At 48.1% G+C, this 22,060-nt stretch overlaps 1 protein-coding gene across 2 annotated transcripts; it reads right to left on the reverse strand.

The window, feature by feature from the left end:
• Positions 1–22,036, reverse strand: EFTUD2 (elongation factor Tu GTP binding domain containing 2). Of its 2 annotated transcripts, XM_035347518.1 has the most exons (28): positions 21,978–22,036; positions 21,455–21,560; positions 20,396–20,561; positions 19,881–19,959; positions 17,559–17,634; positions 17,220–17,285; positions 16,974–17,009; positions 15,968–16,058; positions 14,764–14,846; positions 14,133–14,299; positions 12,928–13,052; positions 11,187–11,250; positions 10,697–10,787; positions 10,156–10,291; positions 9,749–9,876; positions 8,540–8,733; positions 8,064–8,175; positions 7,711–7,851; positions 7,082–7,183; positions 6,176–6,258; positions 4,997–5,083; positions 4,542–4,668; positions 4,011–4,098; positions 3,405–3,523; positions 2,813–2,907; positions 2,400–2,553; positions 1,310–1,417; positions 596–691 (listed from the first exon to the last, which is right to left on the reverse strand). In XM_035347518.1, exons 2-28 carry the CDS (start codon positions 21,557–21,559, stop codon positions 596–598), a joined length of 2,919 nt encoding a protein of 972 aa, XP_035203409.1. In that variant the 5' UTR covers position 21,560; positions 21,978–22,036. The 2 variants fall into 2 exon arrangements, with proteins under 2 accessions (XP_035203408.1, XP_035203409.1); XM_035347517.1 differs by lacking the exon at positions 21,978–22,036 and having other exon boundaries at positions 1–691; positions 21,455–21,559.
• Positions 22,037–22,060: the final 24 nt, after the last annotated feature.

Genomic DNA, 22,060 nt, shown 5'->3' on the forward strand with positions numbered 1-22,060 from the left:
TGAAAGTTTGTATTAAACATTTATAAGGGTTGAAAAAACATGTACAAAAAAGGTAAAATCCACACTTGCTGCTTCTCCTGGAGAGGCTGTTAGAAACACCCCCTCTTCTCCATACCTCCACACAAAAAAACAATCAAAAAAAAACATCCTGGCAGCACCCTGGAGGGGGGCAGCATTATCAGAAGCACAGCCAGGAGCTGACCCCAGCACAAATGCTTGACACACGCTTACACTCAGCCCCTAGTGATGTTAACGTTATATTCCACTTGCTCTGTTGCAGCACAAGGATAACGTGTGTGCCTGGAGAGAGCAAATCCAAAGGGAAAATCTTGCTGGAGGCCACAATGGCTGAACTCTAATAATACAGAAAGCATCAGTGCCTTGGGCTGACCCCGTACGGGGCAGGCCCTAAGCACACAGTCCACAAATGCCCTAGAAAATTTCTACAGCTGTGAAAGAGCGACCTGAGGGGCAGCTGCCTGCTTGCCCCAAGCATCCAGGAGCCAGGGCTGGGCAAGGGGGGATGGGGAAGGACAGGCAGATGCTGGCCAGGACTCATGTCAGCCCTCGCAAGGCAGAAGCTGACGCAGCACGTTCACATTGGGTAGTTGAGAACAACATCTTGCTTGGCCAGCTCCAGCAACATGGGGTCATCGAAGAACTTGCTGATGCTCACATCCTCGCTCAAGCCCTGCAGAGCAACCACAGACCTGGGTTATTCCTCTGGACGCCAGCACCCATGCGGCCATCTTGGCAGAGATCCCAGCGAAAGGCCCTGGTGTCCCACAGTAAGAGCAGTTTTCAGGCTCGACAGGAGAATTTGCAAGGCGTCAGGTGCTACTCAGCAGCTAACACCTAACAGACACCTACCCCCTCAGGAAGCTGCCAACAGGTGGTTCCTGTTGCTGAGCATATATACACCAGCTCACTGCCCCCCCCAGCTGCAACTTGATTCTCTCTGCTCCCTCTGCAGTCCCACTCACTAAACTAGCACAGAAAACAGCTGCTCTTTTTTTCTGGGGGACTAACGGACTAAATCAGGCCACCACAGGGCACTGAGGAGGGAACAGGGCTCAGCGGATGCTGTGGGACCGTGCTTTGGCTGGAGCTGCTGTCAGATCAGTGCGCTCATGGGGCCATCGCAGGCACCAACAGGCAGCAGAGTGAGGGAAGCCCCAAGGCACAAAGGACATCGGTCCTTTCTGGGAACACTGGGGGGATGTGGCATGCCCAAGGGAGAACACTGCAACAGCTCAGCTGCTGCTGCAGACGGACAGAGGGACGCTACAGGGATTACTCACAGCCATACCTTCCTGCGCCTGGTCTTAATCATGAACTCTCTGGCCAGATGTGGGGCTGGCTGTGGCTCCAGGGGTCGGATGACGATGCTCTTGTCCAAGGGGTCACCGGGCACAATCTGAAACAGGACCAGGGCATGAGAGCAATGCTGGAGGCTGGTTTAATCTCCAAGAGAGCCTGAACTACAAGAGGAAACACCCCTGGACCCCACTGACACCTCCAGCTTTGGTGTTACAAAGCCCCAACACGGCATCTGTTCTCCTGGCACAGAAAACTGTCACATCACCACCTGCGATCGTTCCTGTGAGGAGTCACTAATATGGTGTTGCTAATCCAAGCCAAGAACACGTCCCACCTTCTCCACCTGCCGTTGTACTGTAAGACATCTAAAAACCTGCTAACCAGAATAACCCACATGGGTCCCTGTCAGTGCTACCCTCCCTAGAAACCAGGCACATTTAACTCGTCAGAGCCAAGCTTCTGGCTTTTACATCCTGACATTCAAGGCAGCCTTGGGGCTCAGAACTCTGCTGCTCCCACCTAGATGCACCACACGTAGCTGTGCGGCTCACAGGCTCAGTGTGGTAGCTCCCACGAGACTCGGTTTGCCCCAGATAGGGAAGAGGCCACAGTACAGGACTGTGTCCCAAACCCTGTTTTCTGTAGGTTTAGAAAGCCGCCTCTGAGAGGTGAAACTGAACTGTGGCAATCTGTCTTAGGGCCAACAGACAAGTTCAAACCCTGCTCCCCGAGCTGCAGGGAGCTGCGTGCACCCGAAGAGCTCCCTCCTCCTGGCTGAGGATGCCCTCTCCCCAGGCACTAAAGGTTCTTTATGCTCAGTGAGCAGCAGCATTCTGCACTCCCCAGCTAGGGCAAATAGATGTAACCTGGAACAAAGATGCTGGCTTCTGGCAGACACTTAACAGCTGGTGTACAAAGTCTCCACCAGCTCCCAAACGCCTGCATTCGAGATCATCTGAGAGTGATCTCCAGAGAAGTTCACCTACCCAGTGCACGCTGTGGCACTAAGCTCTACTGAGAGCACCCTGCACAACCTGGTGCCTGGTGCTCTTCCCCATCGCACCAGCGCGTGGACTCACCTGCCAGTGGTGGAAGACAGACAGCGAGAACGCTTGTCCCTGCGTGTGGGTCCTCAGGTCTGTCTCAAACCCAAAGGAATCAATGGCTGGGATGAAGGCTTTGATGGTGTAGAGAGGGGAACCTGGGATTGGAGCATCTTGTGTCACGTGGCCCCTGCCCAAAAGTCGAAAGATTAAGTCTTCCTGGATGTCCCCTTGTATTTGTGATCCCAGCCATCCCCATCTCACACAGCATGGGGCTGGGATCAGCCAAGAAAACACGTTCAGCTACCGCTTTGTATTGATTTCACCCTCTCCCCTCACTTTAAAACTAGCATGTGCCAGGACTGTAAATGTCTCCAGCAACCCAGATCCCAGACAAACAGTTGCTTCTTTGCAGTGTAAGGCGATGGCAACTGGTCAGAGCAGCTCACCTCCGCCGGGCCAGCACCGTGTACACCGCAGAAACGCAGTCAGCAGGGGCCTGCACCTCCACGAAGTAGTAGGGCTCCATCAGGCGAGGGGTGGCCTGTGGGGAGAAAGGGACACAGCGCCTGAGCCTACAGCAGCACCAACATGATGTGGCTCCCATGAGTCAGAGGCTGGCACACTCTGGCCAAACATAGCACCTGACTGGGGATGAAAGGGTTCCTCCTGTCCCAGGGGTGCTCAAACAAACCCCAAACACACACTGAAAGCTGTTCTCCTTCTGTCCATGACTGGTGTGCTTCCCTCTCCCCCACAGCCACCTTCCCCTGCATGCCTAACACTAGCAAAACGGGAGGCAGAGCAGATGCAAGCAGGTTTCCAGCCAGACTTCATCATGAACACTCATAAAACCTGCCTGCCAGCCTGAAAGGGCACAGGAAGCATTAATGGATGAATGAGTCAGTTTAAACTGACATCCTTGGGGCACCTATTGCAGCACGTGCGCAACCTGCAGTCCTTGGAGCCTCCACCCTGCCAGACCCCACGGGAGCCAGCACAGCACGAGGCTCAGTCTTTGTCACACAGCATAGTCCTCACCATCAGGAAAGCAGAATACACCACTCTCCGTGCCGTTGGGATGATCTGTCCTCCGCCTCTGTGCAAGGGCTCCTGAGCAATCACTGCATCCAGAATCTTAAACTTCACATTACGGATCACTGAGGAAGGGAAAAAATGACAGCAAGTGACTCGAGGGGGGAAGTTTGCCAGACCAGCACCAGCCATGCATCCCCAGAGATCCTAGTATACAGCTAGAGCCACCATAGAAAGTTCTCCTAAGTTTAATTCCAGCAGGGAAAGCACGACCACATCCTAACGCTGCACGCTCCAAGACAGGCACTTCAACAGTTAACCTTGCAGGGTGCTCAGCTGTCTGCACCAGAACTGTATGAGGGGCAGGGTCAAGTTGCCTGCTAACATAACAGCCCCTGGTTTGCAGGTAGGCCCCAAGTGCCCAGGTGGAAGCTACAGCAGGGAGAAAGGGGGAGGTTCTGTTATGTCCTTTGTCACTCGTTCCCAGAGCTCTCCCCAGCTGTGGTGTGTGAATGGAAAGGCCACTGAGGGACTGCAAAAATCACTTGAGTGCTTACAGATGGTAGAATTTATTGATCTCATTAGCTCCGCTTCTACCCAGGTTCTACTTACGTTCATCACAGAGGGGCCCTTCCCTGGTCCCCCACTGAAATCCCTGCACGATGCTGTCCTTCACAGAGCCCAGCAGTGCCTTGTCCACCTACAGACAGACGGAATGACTGCTTAAGAGACCGACCGTGCATCATGAGGCAGTAACAGACAGACCCCAGTGTTTAAAAGTCAGTTATTAGAGAAGCAGCCATATCCCCCTGTACTCCCTCTCACAGTTCAGGAATATCACCACTTTCAGAGTTCAGTATCTATAGTTACACATTGAAAGAGTCCACATTTTGGTAATCCCAAAAGACAGGCTGTTTAGTTGCCAGGATGTTGGCCCAAATAGCAGAGCTTGAAAAATAACAGGCAGTTTACTAGCCTACAGTATGACTATGGTGGAAGTCCAACAGATCTGAGATACTGCAAACCATCAAGTACTCCAACAGCCTTAGGACCTTGCTGCAGATCCTGGAAGAAACTGTCACCTCTGGACACCACAGGACAAATGTTTCACTGAAATACAACCCCAGTGCCTGTGTTTCTCACCTCTGAGGGCAGCGTATCATCTACGAGGATGTTTGGGCCAGTAGCGTCTGGCCCAAAGGCCCAGATGGAACGTGCGGCCAGCAAATCCCAGTCATATTTGGTCTGGAAGAATTCTCCCAGTTTCTTTCTGATAGAAGAAGAACAGGAGAAAGTTCAGGAAACAGGGTGAATTGCACTCATGACATATTTACAAACCTGTTCTCTTCACGCATAAAACTGTCTTTTTTTTTTAAACCTGAAAGCAAATTGTCTCCTGGGGCAGGGATGCTCATGGACTAGCTGGTGGCAATATTGGACCCAGGACCCCTGACTAGGGGTTGTCTGATAGTATTCATATTGTAGATCCCAGCATTTTACCACTAAATAGTTCTGGAACCACTCTACATTTTCTGATTCCCCGTTTTCCCAATTATTCCCCTCTAGAAGGATTTTTGCTCTCCCCAAATTGGTCATACCTGTTCCACGTTATCTGGACCACTTCATTTTCAATGTCCTCCGCAAGTCCCTTCTCCAGAGGCTCAGCAATCATCGTGATCTTGTTCCTAAGAAGAGAGACACTTGCAATTAGCCCACGGAAAGATGCAAATGGCAGTAATTGGCAGGACCTAAGGGACTGCTCAATGCCTTGAACACAGCCAGGGAGAGGAAGCCATCCGTGTCTTTCAGTGTTACTGTCTTGCTTGGAAAGTCATCTCACACTCTCAACAACTGCTCTCTGAAGCCTGCTCATCTCCAGCAGCAGATTGCTGAAGGACAGGACTGCTCCATCCCCCTGCCAGATGTCCAGCTTATAAAGGCTGTGGAAGGAAGCACAGCCAAGCCCAAGCACAGCACAAGCAATACGCCTCTATCAGCCAGCATGAGCTGTGTCAGACAAGTATCAGACACAAGGGATGCTGCCTTGGAGAACCCCACTCAGATGGGTAATTTTGCCCCCAGAATAAGTCATTCCACATGTACAGCACTTCAGAGACTATCCTAAGACCTTTCTGTTCCCAAAAACAAGGTTGTCAGCCATGGAGAGTCTACATCAAAATAAAGGAGGGCAAGAAGAACCAGAAAACACAGTGGAACAAAAGAAGACTATTTTCAGCATGACATCATCATTGCCATGAAAATTCATTTGGTCATTGAGCCCTGTGTTCCCTACCAGACCTCCCTCTAACACGTACATCTCATAACACACTGCTGGAGGAAGAAGACACGACCAAGCTGTAAGGCTCCAATGCATCACCATAAAGGAACAGACTCATTTCAAGATCAAGAACTGATAAGAGAAGATAAAACTTTTGCTTGTGAATTTTGGGATGTTGCTGAAGGCAGCACCGGGCTCTTTGGCACCTGCTCTAGGATCCCACTACACCGCCTACACAAAACTGCTGAGCGGGTGTGAAATTCAGTTAAAGGAAAAGAGGATTATTTTATTCCCTCCATTATGAGGAAATTCCTGCGGAGCACAGAAACATCCCTGGGACTCAGTGTGTTACTGAGGGGTTCAGCAGGCTGCCGGCTCAAGCACATGCCACTTGTTTGGCCAACAGGCACTGAGAACAGATCCCTCGGAGGGGGTGAAGCCCAGTCTCCATCTGCCTGTCCCCAGTGACCAGCTCACCAGGGGCGCCAAGGGCTCTTACTTCTTATTGGGTGTCTCAGCAAAGCACTTCAGGGAGGACGTTTCCACCACTGTCTCGCAGAACGTCACAACTGGATCAGCGACCTGGAATAACAGCAACAGGTTCGTGGAGGTATTGGTTTTACTCAGTTTTCCAGTACTTTTTTTCTGGTTTTTAAGGGCTGTTCAAAACCTTTGAACACCTACAAGAAAAATAAATAAATCTGGCAGTATTTTAATCAGCACTTCATATGAGATACTGAGGCTTGTACAGGAAGTGTTAGCAATACCTTCCAAACAAGAAATATTTTCATCTAATTCCACGTAAAAAAAAATACACTCAAATTATTGATTTGATGTTAGCTAGGCAGTGGCTGCAGTGCAGGAAAGGGCTGGAACATGGTCACACACCCCTCTGCACACCAGTTCTCAGGCTCTCAATCACAGCCTGTGTCACACCAGTGTAAGTTACTTCTGCACCCTAAGAGCCTTTTTTATTTTAAAGAGAGCTGACAAAATCCACGCTGCGGAGAAAGGGACCCTGACTGCAGCACAAGAGACCTTGGCAACGACAACAGAGTCTCAACTCCTGGCAATGAAGGGACCCTTACCCCGTTCCTGGTCCTCTTATCACAGGTTTGAACATACCAAACCTCACCGCCTCCTGTACCACCTCCTGGACTGGCTGCCTACTCATTGCGGAACCAAGGTAGGAACAAGCACCTGAATATCAACCAGAGAAGCCTCTCTACAACTTGCAAGCAACAAACCTCACCTGAACTTACTGCAATAAACCTCACCAAACCCACACTGAGGAAAAATCAGAGGAAGACAAACACCTTGTTCATTTTGCAAGGTTTATCTTCCTGTCCTTCTGAGTTTGGGGAACAAAATCCTAGCTGGGAAGGCACCTGTTTCGTTTCCTCACCTTGATGTCAATCTCGGAATACATCTTCCGTAGATCATGCATCACACAATCCAGATAGAGCTCCCCTGTCCCCAGGATCACATGTTCCCCTGACTCTTCCACCTGAAAAATAAGAAAAGGATTCAACTTACAGCATTACTGCTCACAGGACCTTGATTTCCAGGCTCCTACACAAACCTGAGGATTTATCAGCTGTGAATAATTCAGTTGGGATCAGAGCCCCAAGGAAAGTTCCCACGAGCATGATCCCAAGCCATGCAAGTAGACAGAGTGCTTAACATTGCGTGGAAGGAACAAAAACCAAATGCACGCCAGGCCCAGCAAGAGCACTGCCAGTAACCATCGTAACTGCCAGGCCACGGCCACACTGGTGGCAAACTGACCTCCAGCCTTTTCCAGCTGAAAGTGCTAACGTGCTCTGCAGAAAGCTGTCTCCTGGGCACAGCAAGGTGTGAGCTTTTCTGCCAGATTTACAGTTGCTGCTTTTTCCACATGATTTATGAGATATACTGCAACCACATGAAAAAACCCAGAACAAACCAACCAACCCACAGTAAAAATGATTTTTAAGATCAGCCGACAAGGTATCCTCTAACACAAGCTAAAAACAGACAGCACACCCGAAATACCTTAGTAGTAAGCGAGGGGTAACTCTTGTTGACTTTGCGAAGACCATCTAACATTTTGGGGAGCTCAGAGGGGTTGACTGGCTCTACAGCTATTTTGATGACAGACGTGGTGTTGAACTTCAAAGGACGAAAGATCTGAGCCTGAAACCAGATAAGGACAAAGAGCTGAACCTCTACATCATTAGATGGACGTGGAGTTTGACACAGCATTTGAGTTACTCTCCTTTCATGAGATGCTGTCGTGCCCTGACCCTTGGCCGGCCAAGTTTATTTAATGTCACCACTGGAGTTTTTAAGATGCACTCCAGCCCCGACCCCCTGTAAGGCCGAGCGATACCAGCCACACACAGTACCTCCTCATTGCCTCGAGGCTCCGTGACGGTTGCAGTCTTCACTATGGGCTGGTCCACTCCTTCTATCAGCACCCAGTTGCCAGCAGGAACACGGTTTACCTCAATGTGATACCTAAAAGGCAGGGGAGCATGACAGCAGCATGGAATGGTCTGTGTTGGAACGGACCTTTAAAGATCACCTTTCTTGTTCATCTACCTTCCCCTAGATCAGGCTGCTCAAGGTCCATCCAACCTGTCTTGGAACACTTCCAGGGAGGGAGCATCCACAGTCCCTGGGCAACCTCCTCCAGGGCCTCACCACCCTCATAGTTAAGAGTTTCTTCCTTACATCTGACCTAAATCTACTCTTCCATCACGGCAGTGCTCGCTGCTGTCAGCCTCGGGCCCCTTGCAGCACTGTCCTCCTCCCCCTCCCTGGCAGCAACGACTCCAGGTGACTTCTCTCAAAAATAAACACATTGCCACAGCTTTCCTACCTTGCCACTGAGATCCAGAGGCGTCCAACAGTGCAGATCTGTGAATCCTCCTCATCTTCCAGGGTATAGTTTTCTCCTAGGACCTTCACAGGCTGTCCAGCATGGATGGTACCACTGAGCACTCTGCCAAAGGCATGGAACTGAACGCCATCATCTGTGCTGTACATTTTCGTTGTGTGACACATCAGCGGACCCTTCCCATGGAAGAGAAAGAAGAGCCTTTCAAAATACAGTCTGGAAATTGACACATGCATGGTAGAACTTATAGATACAAATCAATTAAGGGGCTGGAGCTTAGAAATACTTCTTTCAACTTGCCACTTTTGACTTAATTCCCTTCCCCTGGAAGCCTTACATCTCTTTGCCTTGGACAGAGACCCCTGGAATGACTGTGGTGTGCTTTTCTGAAGTTTTCCTCCCTCCTCTTGTGAAACAGTGAATAGTGGTTGGGACAAGGCCAGGAGTTGGGTGGATTACAAAAGAAAAATGTCAGCTGCTGGCCTGAAAACCAGTGCAGTCTCTCTCTCCGCTGGGCAGAGCACCTGAGTCCTCACAGATCACAGCTTTAAGTCCCACAAGAGCACCCCACAACTGGTGACCTGGCAACAGCCACCACCGTACAGCTTTGTGGGGTTAATCCACAACTCTTTAAAACAGAAGATTCATTTTCTCTCCAGACTCTAGACAAAAAGTCTCAAGTTCCTCACTAAGCTCCTGGGCTGCCCTTTGATGGTTCTTGACCACTCCAAACGTGAGCTCAATGCAAGCTAGGTTTGAAGAGGAATTTTCTTGCAAGGCTTTGACAGGAAAGAGGCTGAGTAACTAAGGTAGGCTTATTTTATCAGTATAATTCACATCAGTTTTCTCAGAGTTTGAGAGTGAATCAAACTTTGTGGAAAAGGGACAAAAAGACAGCAAAAGGACATGAAATCACCCTGCATTTCCCACGTGCTCTGAAGTCCTGACCTAGCCTCTGATCTTCTCTGAACACTGTCAAACAATTCTCTCTCAAGGGCTGCCCTGGCAGGCAGTTAAAGTTTCTCAGAGTGAAGAGATTTGTTTCAGTATCGGATGAGAGGTTTCAAAATGCTGGAAGTCAAATCTGTGCAGATGGCTGTCTAGGAGGCAGCTGCTCTGTTAAGTCAGTGAAAGGAGTGTGTGTTTGCCACACTTTTGGACACTCAGAGCAAAACAGAAGAGTTTCCTTACGTCAGGGTCACATTCACTCATGGCTTCCCCTAGATCAGAGTCAACGCCACCAGTGTAGGTATGCTCGATTTTCGTCTTGGCTCCCACCTTTGGGGAGGGAATATGCTGCACGCACATGTCCACAAAGCCTGGAAAAGTAATACTTCATGAGAACATGATTAAGCAGGGGAGAGGAAAGAAATGTACTCCAATAAACACAAGACAAATCCTTTCCTAATGCACTGCACCCACAGCAAAGGGGAAAATGTCTCAAGCTGTCCTTACGGTTTACATTTTATATTTGAAAAAGCAAAGCTGAGAAGGGATCTGTGCAAGTGGACACTCCATGGATGCGTTACAGCCCTTCAACTCAGCCCATGTGAGACTAAGCTATTAGGAACACTGCAGAGAAGACAAACAGCATTTACCTGTGAATTCCCCAAAGAACTTCTTGCAGACAAGCCGCAGGAGTGGTCGAATGTTCAATTTCAATTCCTCTTTGGTCAAGTGGATGCCGAGTTCATCCAGAGTCCTAGGCAGGGTCGTGTCCACATCCCCCACCACCTGCAAGACGAGCACCGCTGTTGGCTTCGCTGCAGGTGTCCAAGTCACAAACTCCCAGGTGCACCTTCCCACACCAGCCTGCCACCCTCAGTGCTCTTGGGCTGCTCTGCTTTAGAGCTCAGGTGAGAACTGCCTGGCCGGCTCATGTTATCACTTGGCTGATACCAGAGCACGTTACAAAGAACAAAGGCTGTTCTACTCTACAAAGACAAGGCTATATTTGCAAGGAAGAACTGCAAGGGTATGCCCATCATTTCCGTGTGTGCTCAAACCCAGAAACACATGAAGATCACACTGCATTAACAGAACCAGAGCCCCACAGGCACCAGACACACCACCACCTAGTGCTCAGTCTTTGAACACTCATGTCTGGAACTGCAGGAAGGAGAACAAACCACCACGTACTTGAGCCAAGATCTTGTACAGGGGCTCAAGAATGAACTCCACAAAACTGCGCTGGGAACTGCTAGTTGGGGCCTTTTTAGTGAACTTCCGTCTGTTGGGAGACAAAAGGAGAGCAATGAAGAGCACTCTGCAAGCACCTACTGCATACACACACAGCCCCTGCTCCCCTCAGGTTATCTTCTCCCTCCCAATCTCCCCAGGAAGCAGTCATGGATACAGGCGTCACGCTTGCTCCCAAGGAAGACCAGAAGAGGCTTTCTGCTCCCACTTAGGGGATTAATGAGAACCACACGGATTCACACCAAGCAGGAGGCCTGGCAACCCTTCCCACCCCTCCATCACAGGACCATAGGACAACTCAAGCTGGAAGGGACCTCAGGTGGTCACCTGAGGTCACATTTTACAGAGGAAGGAGACAGGAAAAAAAAAAAAAACAACAACAACAACAAAACCAGCAATAAGGTAACAGACATTTAAACAGGCTTCTTACGTCTTTGGGTTGAAGTAGATGTCACCCCAAAGTCGCTTTGCGAACTCTTGGTAATTGATATCTCCTAAAGGGAAAAAGCAAATGACAAGAGACTTTCAAATAACACTGTATTGCTCTCATTTTGCAAATCTTTGGTTTTTGCCTTTTACAACCCTGGGGATTCGATGCAACGCTGGTGAGCGAACACTTGGTACCAACTCTGAATAAGTGACTAAACACTGAGCTGGGGAGATTAGACAGAGAAGAGGGCAGAAAACTGTCTACTGAAACCACACCAGCAGCCCAGGTACACCGTGGGATCACTCATTTGCTTCCCAGGAGCATTTCAATTGTCTTGATTATACACAAGGTTAGAGCTGAGAAGAGCTGACCTGACAGACTCTGCACTGCAGGAACCCAGTTACATCTGTTTCATTTTCCAAATGTTAACACTGCAACCTGCCTGTGTAGTGCCAAGGTGCTGGGATGGCTCACACCCCATCTGCCCCGCAGGCTTATCACAAGCATTTTCTGCCTTGCTGAGCATCTCCAGGTTCTTTTCTCTTTTTCAGCTGATGCATTAAGTGCATAGCCAAATACCCAAGCACTGAAGGAATAGTGAAGTGCTTGGCTGTCATAGTGGATTTAGAAATAATAAGACAGCAGTGATAATTTACAGCAGTTTCCAAACAAGCTTTTGCTGTGGGCAGATGTGTAAGCATAAGAAATTTCATGGTGGCTGCGATTTTGACAGTTAAACTACTATAACTCACGTTATTTGAAGTGTGGTGGCTGTACATAAAATCCCTGGTGGCCACAATCAAACATTACTGACTTCAGGTACCATTCAGCTCATGTCTTCCCCACATGGATGACATCTCCTACCGACTGTGCCTGCATGCTTTATTAGTCCCCAAAAGAAGGGGTATCATCCTAGCAGGCACTGAGTTAATTCTGCGATGCCCAGGGAGCTCATTTATTTCTCCAAACTCATGAAGACGCATGATAGCCCTGCCACATCAGTCTCTGACCTCTACAACTTCTTCCTCCCTTGGGCCAACTTCTCTGCAAGAGCTAGGCCAGCTGCTCTACAACATCCTTATCCCCTGCTCACTGCTCCTACAGATCACCCTAAATTCCCAATGTGAGACTTCAAAATCTTGGCTCTATAGCCAGCTAATGCAAGCAAATGGCCCACTTTACGAGTGGCAGATTGCCTTGAGTGGGCACCTGGGGAACAGAAAATTAAATCAAAGGCAGAAAAAAGACAGTTTCTTAAAAAAGACTGAAGGGCAAGAGTGCAAAACCTTGTGGGCCAAGCTTGCGCCTGGCTGCAGCTGAGTCTCAGACTCTTGAGACTTCAGGGAAAAGGCAGGCAGAGCTTAACTGCTTCATTTCTGAGCTCTTCTGATAAGTAGGCAGAATGCAAGACATACACTTGCCTTTGACTGCCATAGCAGCAGTTGCTTTTTCTGCTTAAGGGTATATAAAACACTGACTTCTGACTCCAGAAATATCTGTCAGGAGAAACCATTTACCTAAAAATAAGTTAGAATTGTATTTTTGGAAAGCCTGCAATAATGTTATCTGGGGCTCAGATCTGCAGTAGCTCTCCATTTCTGAAGTTCAAGAGTGCATATATTGGCTATACATGTATGTGTGTATATATATATATGCAGTGAAAGCTGAAGCAGAAAGCCTCAACAAAAGAAGGTTAGGAAATGAGATGTTACAGCATACAAGGTTTCTGGATAATCCTCACCATATGTGTCTGCATAAATCTTTGCAAAAGATCCCAGTGTGAAGCAGATGCTGTACTGTGAACTGGAGAAACACACGTTCCCCAGAAGGGGAGACAGAACGAGGTTCTCATCGGTGGAATACATGCTGAGAGGAGACAGTTTTTAGAGACAAGAAAAAAACACATCAATGTTATGAACTAAGAAAGACACTTAAATCTATTTCCCACATCAAATAGCAGTATGTGATAAGCAAGGATTTTACGTTGCCAGACAGTGGCTTAAAACCAGCTGCAACGTGCTCACCTGTTGGAATTTCACGATCAGTATCATATTATGACTACAAACCTCAAAGCATTAGTGTACAAAGAAATATTTGAAGACCTAGAACTAAAAAATTATCAGCACAAGTGCTCTGTATTGTTTATCAGGTAGTTTTTCTTCCCCTAAAAAAGCCAGCAAAGTCAGTCAACCAAGGGAAAAGATAATACAAGGCAAATAACAAGGACAGAATTGAACTGAAATGATTTTAGTGAGTTCACAGGCACGCTAAACAGGATGAATTATCCTGCTACGAGCTGCATGATGCCAGTAGCGACTCAACAGAAGCACGCAAGTGAGCTCGTGTGCAAATTCACTTTGGGGTTATCCAAGCTACAGTGCCAACACAAACTGAAGGAAGAATGCTGTTAAGAAAGTCACCTGAGTGACAAAAGAACCCACAGAAACGAAGTCTTGCAATTGTCAAGGGTAGAGAAGATGGCCGCCCCTTCTCTGAGGAGGGTTTTGCAAGGAGATTTAACCACAGCAATATTATAGTCTCTGTTTAGGGGTTGGGATAGCAAATTCCCTTTAGTTTTGTAAATAACTTTTAGGAGCTTTGAGACATTTCAGCCTACAGTTTGGGATACAGCCTGGACTTCTTAGGGTATCTGAGACATTTGGGAACGCAGAAGTTTCCCCCTCTAGCCCTGTGTCCACTTTCCATACTTTGTAATAGGGAAGAAAGTGCTGATCCCATGAAGCCTGTCAGAAGTCATACAACAAGAGCCAATCCTGCCTCATCTGAGATGAACTCCCACTGGTTCTTCTTGTCCCATTTTCTATGATTTAACATATTAAGAGAAAAGCTCGTGGGACTTTTTGCACGCAAAGGGCTCCCAAAAAAAAGCATCCGCAGTGAAACAAGGACAGCTAGCACTAATAGCACACCATCCCAAGCACATACCTTATCAGACCGTTAACTTCATCTACAATATGCCGGAGTTTGTAATAGGCATCCGTAGGGGGCAATTTCAGCTCCAGGATCAGGCGGTCTATTTTATTGATGCACACAGTCACTGCTAGCCTTTCCTGCACTGCATGCTTGATCAGCCTCTCTGTATTCAGCATCACCTGCAGGGAATAATGAGCACAAACACCCTAGCAAAAGTCCTCCACAAAATGCTATCTAGGGCATGACAGGCAGTGACCCTTACAGGCAGGGCTGCAGCCTGCAGAAGAGCCTAAGCTCAGCCATCAGCTGATCTTCCTGAGATTTAGAAGTAGGTGCTAACCCAACCAAATTCCTTGAATCCTGCCCCTTGGACATCTCTGATATAAATAACCTGTTCAATTTTAGATATTATGGAGATGCAAACAAGTTAGGGCCTACAGCTCAATGCATCATGCCAAACCTGGCAACAGAAGCTGGAGGCTTGACTCCCTGATCTGGCTGAAAAACATTTCCTTCCCGAACTGTCCTTCAGAAACCCTTCAGTACTGAAAGCTGAACCCATCCCAGGCCTTCACGATAAAGCAGGATCAAGGACTCCACTATGAGAGTTTGAAATGAACCTCTGGCAGAACGTGACACTCACCCCCTCAGCTGCATCAATGAAAAGCACAACGCCATCTGAGATACGAAGGCCTGCTGTCACCTCATCGGAAAAATTGACGTGACCTTCAGAAAGAACAAACAAACGGAGGTGAGAATGAGAGTAAGCTCAACCTTGATCCCAGCATCGCAGAGGGTGGAAAGCCACCCCTCAGCTCTGTGGCTTGCTCTGGTCACCAGTAGCCAGCGAGGCAGAACACAGACTGCTTCCTCTTTGGACAGTGAGACTCAGGAGTGGCTGCAGAGCTCTGCGTAGGGAATTGCTTCAGTTTTAATGCCAATTTTTGAGAATAAACACAACTAGTTTAACAGTTTCTTTTCCTCACATTTGTTATAGTGTTTCTCACAACCCTGTGCAAGTACTTCAAGAAAAGGAGATTGTTTTCCACCAGAGAACAGAGGCCTTTCTCTCCCGTCTTCCTGTGTTTAACTTCTCTTAGCTTTAGCTGTAACTCAAGAGATGTATTCCAAGACCCTCTTCCCTAAAACCTTAGCTTCCTGCAGCACACTGATCTGTGATTACATCCCCCCAAAGGAGCCTGTCAGAAGACTTGAGTGAACTTGAAGGAACAGTGGGCAACAGCATTTGAGAAAGCCACAGTCCACACCGCGCACATTGGTACCTAGAAAATCCAATTCTACACGTGCTTCTCATGTCCTTCAGTCAAACATTTTCAGCCCCATTAACCTTCACTGTGCCCACTAATCAGAAACACAAACCTAGCTACGAGCCAGCAGTACAGCCATTACGGGTGGAAGTGATTTTTGAAGAATGAACTTGGTGAAAGGCTTGGATCCCAGGACTGGACTGAAATCATCTACAAAAAACAAACGAAGCACGGGGTTCCATCTTGAAAAAAAACTTCCCAGGATTTCATTGCACTTAAGTGACATTTCCAGGTGGATCAGTGAAGTTTCAGGGTATAGATTCTCACTTTGTTTTTCTGAGAGCCAATGCTACACAGACCCACCACAATCCAACAGAGAAGTTCTTTGAAGGCTCTCATTAACCACTGAGCTGTACGTGTTTTTGCCGTTCTGCTCCTACCCATGGCACTGCCCAGAGGACCAAAGAATTTCATTAACGAGGGAAACCTTGAATCATATGGTCATGTATCTGCTTCACACATCAAGCTGCCTTCAGCTAAGAGCATCCCAAACCAGGATTTTCAGGATTACACAATCACCTGGAGTGTCGATGATGTTGAAGAGAAAAGACTTTCCTTTGGTGTCTGGCAGAACAATAGTCACTGGTGTGCTCTTGATCCCTACTCCCCTCTGAAAGACAGGAAAGCAGGATTATCAATTAAAAGAGAAAGAAAAAGAAAAATCACCATGTAAAAGATGAGCAAACTAATCAAAAGGACTGAAAGAAGTAAACATCCACCCAGCACAACCTCTTCCTACAGGGAGGGAGCAGCAACCTCAGATCACTGCACTGCCCAGCCCAGCTCCCCCAGCTCAGACTGGTGAGCTACCACTCCTGGGCCACACAATCTGTGCTGACTCCAGCTAAGGAATTATAATATGCAATGCCAGAGACAGAAGATCCATATTTTTCTGTACTTTCACCCTTCTTCTGCTATCGAGTTATACCTCAAAGCCTAAGATTTAATCATACAGAGTACAGAGCACAGCAGTAAGGTGAAGAGAAAGCAATGCTTCACAGGATTGTTCTGGCCGTGACAACATCTAGCGAGTAGGACTAAATAAAATTCCTATCCATGCCACATCACATGGAATCAGAGCACCCAGCTAAGATTTCCCATCAAAAGAAACCTAGGAGAAACGTGTATTTTGACTTCAGTTTTTCTCCTTATCCACCACTGCTGCAAATCCCTTCCACCTCTTTCCCTCGAAGAAAATGGTTGCAGTTGCCTACAACCAGGGATGTTGGGATAACCCCAGTACAGATCCTCAGCTTTACACAGGTAGATAAATAAAATCATACACGGAGATGAGAGCTGCAGGAATTGGAAGAAAGTTGTATCAGTGACCTTACTGAGGCAAAGCCAAGAGGAGCAGATCATTTTATTGATGAAGAAAATAATCTAAATGTGGAAGGCACAAAAAGATGATAAAAGGAAGAAAAAAAAAGATGATAAGAGGAAGAAACAGTCTGCAACAACTAAGTGTGAGTAAAGCATAAGACAACTGTAAAAAATCACTGCCTGTTCTGCAAGGCTCACTTACCTCTTGCTCTGTGAACAATATATCAGTGTAGCAAAGCTGCAAATACAAAGCAAAAGTCAGAATATCACATTTTTGTATCAAACACTATGAAACAGGATATGATAACTCTCTATACATGGTTAGCATGGAAAAAATAGAACCAGCATTAGAACTGTACTCTGGGTTTCCAGTCCTATGTTCTGATCACAAAACCACATTTTCCCCACATATGATCCAAAGGCAGGAATATGCTGAAAGCTCACTTACATCCTGGTCGTAGCGCTTCCGGATTTCTGGGTGCGTCTGTTCTATCAGGCAGTCAACAAAACAAGTCTGAAAAATCAGATCATAAGAAAAAAGAGGTAACCAGGTTCAAACAGACGAATACAAATACGAGCCCATCCCTCCTATGCAGTACAGAGAAAGGTGAGTACAGAACTATTTCCACATGGCTGAAAGAAAAGCCACAAATAACTGCAGAGCAACAGAACCAGCCAGAGAATGAGAATGCTGCCACAAAGATCAGGGGGTCAAAAGAGCAACAGTAAAAGTAAGCAAGAGAGAGATCATGAGTACCACCCAACATACTTTGGATATTCACACTACCTTGCCATGGTGCAGGTGCCCACACAGAGTCACATTTCGAATTAGCTCCGAGTTGTCCATCAGATCTGCCAGGAAACTGGAGGAATGAAACACAAAAGACTGTTGGAGGCTTCTGCTGCATCTAAGAAAAGTAGGTACCATTTCAGCTACGCTTTCTATCCGAGGTCCCTCCAAATCCTCTCCAAACTTTCATTCTGCCGATGCCCTGCGGAGGAAGAATCCCACTTTCCAGATGGGGAGGACAAGAGAGTTGGAATGCTAGACAGATGGCAGTGGGTGGGAGGAGACAGAGCTGGTAAAACTGCCAGTGATGAAATATTACTGAATATCTTCCTTCTCTTCTAGTCAGTATTAGAGCAAAAGTCACATCCATGTACGCAGATGATGAAATACTTCCGCTCAGATAGTGGCAGGTAGTCATCTAAATCACAGGGGTGGATAACAAGCACCCCACACATTTTTAAAAGATGGCCACAGGGCTCCACAGACGATTAATTCTGATTTTCAGGTCTTAAAACAGCAATATCCCCAGGGACTCAAGGAAACAGTAATGGAATTTAAATCTTTTTAGAAGCAGCAACTGAGCTAGGGAATGATGGACTGGTCACTTCTGCACAGATCCTGGCCAAAATATAATTGAGATCCTAAATTAGCAGCTACTCTAAAAAATAACGGGAAGCTATAAAACAAATATCAATTATTATGGGTTTGTAGATATTAAGTCCTGTCAAATAATCTCCTTTTTAAAACTCCTTTAATTTTCTCTGATGCGGCAGTTTTCTTAGCATACTAGATTTTGATTAAGAGCTAAAAAAATACAAAAATCAATAACGATACAGATTAAAAGCTTGCTTATTGGTCTTAAAACAAGGCTAAATGTGAAATCAATACCAAGCTTGCAGGTTTCTGGTTAAGTCCCACAGGGACTTCCTCTTGGCCCCATCGTAACCATTTATATCAACGAACAGGAAGAATAATTCATTACTGAAGGAACGCGCAGAGGACACAGGACGCGAAAAAGCAGCAGATAATGAAGAGTACAGGCCATCGACTAAGTGCAAAATGGGCTGCTTAGAAGAATAAGACCAAGCACACGGTTTGCTTGGTGGCTGTACTGAAAAATCTCCCCGGTCAGTGAGCACAGCCATACCAATAACAAAGGGGACGGCCCATTTCAGAAAGGTCCTGGGCATCTGCATATGAACTCCAGGGAAATTGTGCTGCCAAAAGATAACAGGATCCTTGGCGGTATAAAGGACTGCACGTGTTGGGGTCTGCTCAGCATGCTGGGAACTGCTGCTAAGCCTGCATCTGGATTTGGTATCAGCACTTGAAGACAGCTATTGAGAACTGGAAAGGCTCTGAGTACCCACGAAGCAGTGCATGGGTTGAAATACCAGCCTAGCAAAACACTCACGCAGCTCAGCTCAATCTGCCCATCCTCAAACAGAAAACAACATACAGAAACACCACGAACGCAAGGATACAGAACGCCCTCTACACATCAGCAGAATGCAGTGCCTAGGCATCAACAGTAAGATCATATATTTTCGTAGACAAGGGAAACAAGTGTTTTTATTCTTTACCAAAATCTCAGCTTTTAAATTTGCTTGGATTTTTTTTCTTCCCCCCCCCCCCGAAGATTTTCTTCTGGTGTACAGGGGCTGCTTTGTGGGGTACAGCCAGCAGCCACCGTCAAGCACAGCAGTGCAGCTTAGCTGAGCAGCCTGCACTGACCCACACACAGCTTGGCAGCGGCTTTTGTTCAACCAGCGGCAGACAAATTCTCCCTGGAAATTCTTCCAGGAGAGACAGGAATGAATTTGAGCCAGCTGTAGGCCTACACGCACTGGGATGAAATCAAAACGTCCCTTTCGGCTGTAGGAGGATGAGGCGTGCCACATGCTGACCGAATAAATGCTTCTTGAGCCAGTCGGGAAAACTTGTGTTGGGCAAATCTGCAACACAAAGGTTTCCAACTGCCGAGCTTTCTATCAGCTGCTGAGACGAGAGAAAAAATTTACATTCTAGTGTCAGATAACTGCACTATGCTGCCTGCTGGGGAGGCAAAATAACTGTAAAATGTTTAGCCTTGGACTTTCTTCCTCTTCTTTTTGGTTCAAATTCTGGGAAACAGCTGCACTCTGTTATATTGCTGGTGTGAGTAAGAAACAAACCCACTGCCCCTTGTAAGCTTCCTCCTCCACGCAGAACACACCCTTTTGACTCCCTACCTTTGCCTGTAAACAACAAAAAGCAAGGAAATCACAGCACAGATGGCTTTATCCAAAGTACACGCTTAAAACTCTACATGTTACTTACTCCATCTCATAGACAGTGACCGGTAACGTCTGTTCCATCAAAGAGAACTTTTTGGTTTTCACAGGTTTAATAATAGGCTCTGAAAACAAGAGAAAGAACAATGCAATGCTGTTATCAGTGACCTGAACCCAACGCTCTCAGAAACAGTCATGCTGAAGAGGGATTTTTTGCAGATAGAAACACATTTTTAAAGCTGACAGATTCTTTTATTTTTTTATATGAGGATCAAACGAGATGCCTTAAACACATTTTCATTTCTCTTTAAATATCTTTGCAGCGTCTGTTAATATCTGTTTTTCAGAAGACACTTCTCTTAGCTTTTGCAGTAATTCAGAGTGCTAAAATGTGGGCATCGCTAGACAAACAGAAAAGTTTGGCCTGGGGCTGACAGGGACTTCAAAAGGGACATTAAAACTGATGGGGAGAATGGGAGGGAACATTGTTTTCCCTTTTCCAAGGATCCATGACAAGTTCTCCTCACCCCATACCCACCTCGCTGCTTTGTCACCACTTACCAGTGAGAGGCTGCGTGTCTTCCTCTTGCACTATCGTCTCTACTTCAGGCCCATAGACCTCCTCGGCAGTGGGATAATACTTCTTATCCTCGTGCAGCACCACCTCCATCCCAGGGTGGTCTTCATCGTGGTCCCCCATATCATCATCATCGTCATCATCCTCAAGCTGCAAGCAATGTTCACATTTAGCTGCTGCCGGCACCAAAGCGCTCTGTAAACCTTAACTGCCCCAGAAAGTGCTTGGCATTGTATATCCAGAGAGCCATAAACCCACAGGCAGCCAGGAAATCACCAGATGTGGTGGCACGTCACAGCCAGCTTTGGAGCAATCTGCAGAAATGCCCTCAGGAAGCAGCACACATCCCCCCACCGTGTTCCAACGGCCCCGTGTGCCAACGGCCCCGCTTCAAACAGACGGCACAGGCAGCAGCTCTGTCCTTCACTCACAGACACGACAGAACCACACTGGCACACGGAACACAACCCCCGCACACGCAAACCCCACTTTTAGGCTTGTAACACAAGAAGGGGCACCCGCTGTCCTTCATCACCTTCCCTGGTGTCGCACAGCAGAGCACCTGCCCCTGCTGTCCTCAGTGCTGCTCACATCCCTCGCTGCTAGCATCTGTGGAGCTTTACAGTGTTTGGCAACAGGGAGTCGAGCTCCTCGCAATAGCGCAGTGGCATTGGCGCATATTGGGATCAGATAAAGATCTTACTTAAAGCACACGGATCCTTTGAACACAAACAAAAAAGCCAAATGTGACTCAAACTACCAAAGCTCCCAGTTCTGGCAGCGATTCACGCCAAAGCAGCATTTCCTTCTCCTTATCACAGTACCAGCAGGACACCTTTTATGGGATCTTTCCAAAACCAAACCCGTGATCCTCAGGAGCAAAGCCAGAGCCAGACCCGTCGCTGCAGGAAGCCGCAGGCAGCACAGCCCGGAGCGGGGATGGGCTCACCAGGCACTCAGCACCTGCTGCATGCGGCTTCCCCCCAGCACCATCACAGGCACTGAGGGGCAAGATGAGGCCTCAGCGCACCCCCACCGCTCACCTCGTCCAGGTCCTTGGACTCCCTGCCCAGCTCATCGTCCTCATCGTCTGAGTCCAGCTCCGGCCCGATGTAGTTCCCGAACTCGTCGTACAGGTCGGTGTCCATGCTGGGGGCAAAGGGAGGGGGTCAGAGGGGGACACGGAGCCCCTGGACCACGGCCCGGGACCCCCGGGACCCCCTGCCTGGCCCTGTCCCGGTATTCCCGGCGCGGTACCCCCAGTACCCAGTACCCAGTGCCCCCTGTACTCCCAGCCCTGTCCCGGTACCCCCAGCCTTGTCTTGGTAACCCCAGCCTTGTCCTGGTATCCCCGGCCCTGCAACACCGCGGTACCCCAGTGCCCCGTCCCGGTACCCCCAGTATCCCGGTATCCCCGGCCCTATACCCCCTGGTACCCCGTGCCCCCCGGTAACCCCGGCCCTGTACCCCCGGTGCCCCCAGTACCCCCCGGTGCCCCCGTCCCAGTACCCCGGTACCTCCTGTACCCCAGGTGCCCCGGTACCCCCGGCCCTGTACCCCCGGTACCCGCCGGCTCTCCCCGCCGCGCCGCCCAGGCCGTTGGCGCCGCCGACAGCCCCGCGGAAGGCCCCGGGCTGCCCCCGCCGCCT

This window comes from Oxyura jamaicensis, chromosome 27 (assembly GCF_011077185.1).
Source record: "Oxyura jamaicensis isolate SHBP4307 breed ruddy duck chromosome 27, BPBGC_Ojam_1.0, whole genome shotgun sequence".
Lineage (NCBI taxonomy): Eukaryota > Metazoa > Chordata > Aves > Anseriformes > Anatidae > Oxyura > Oxyura jamaicensis.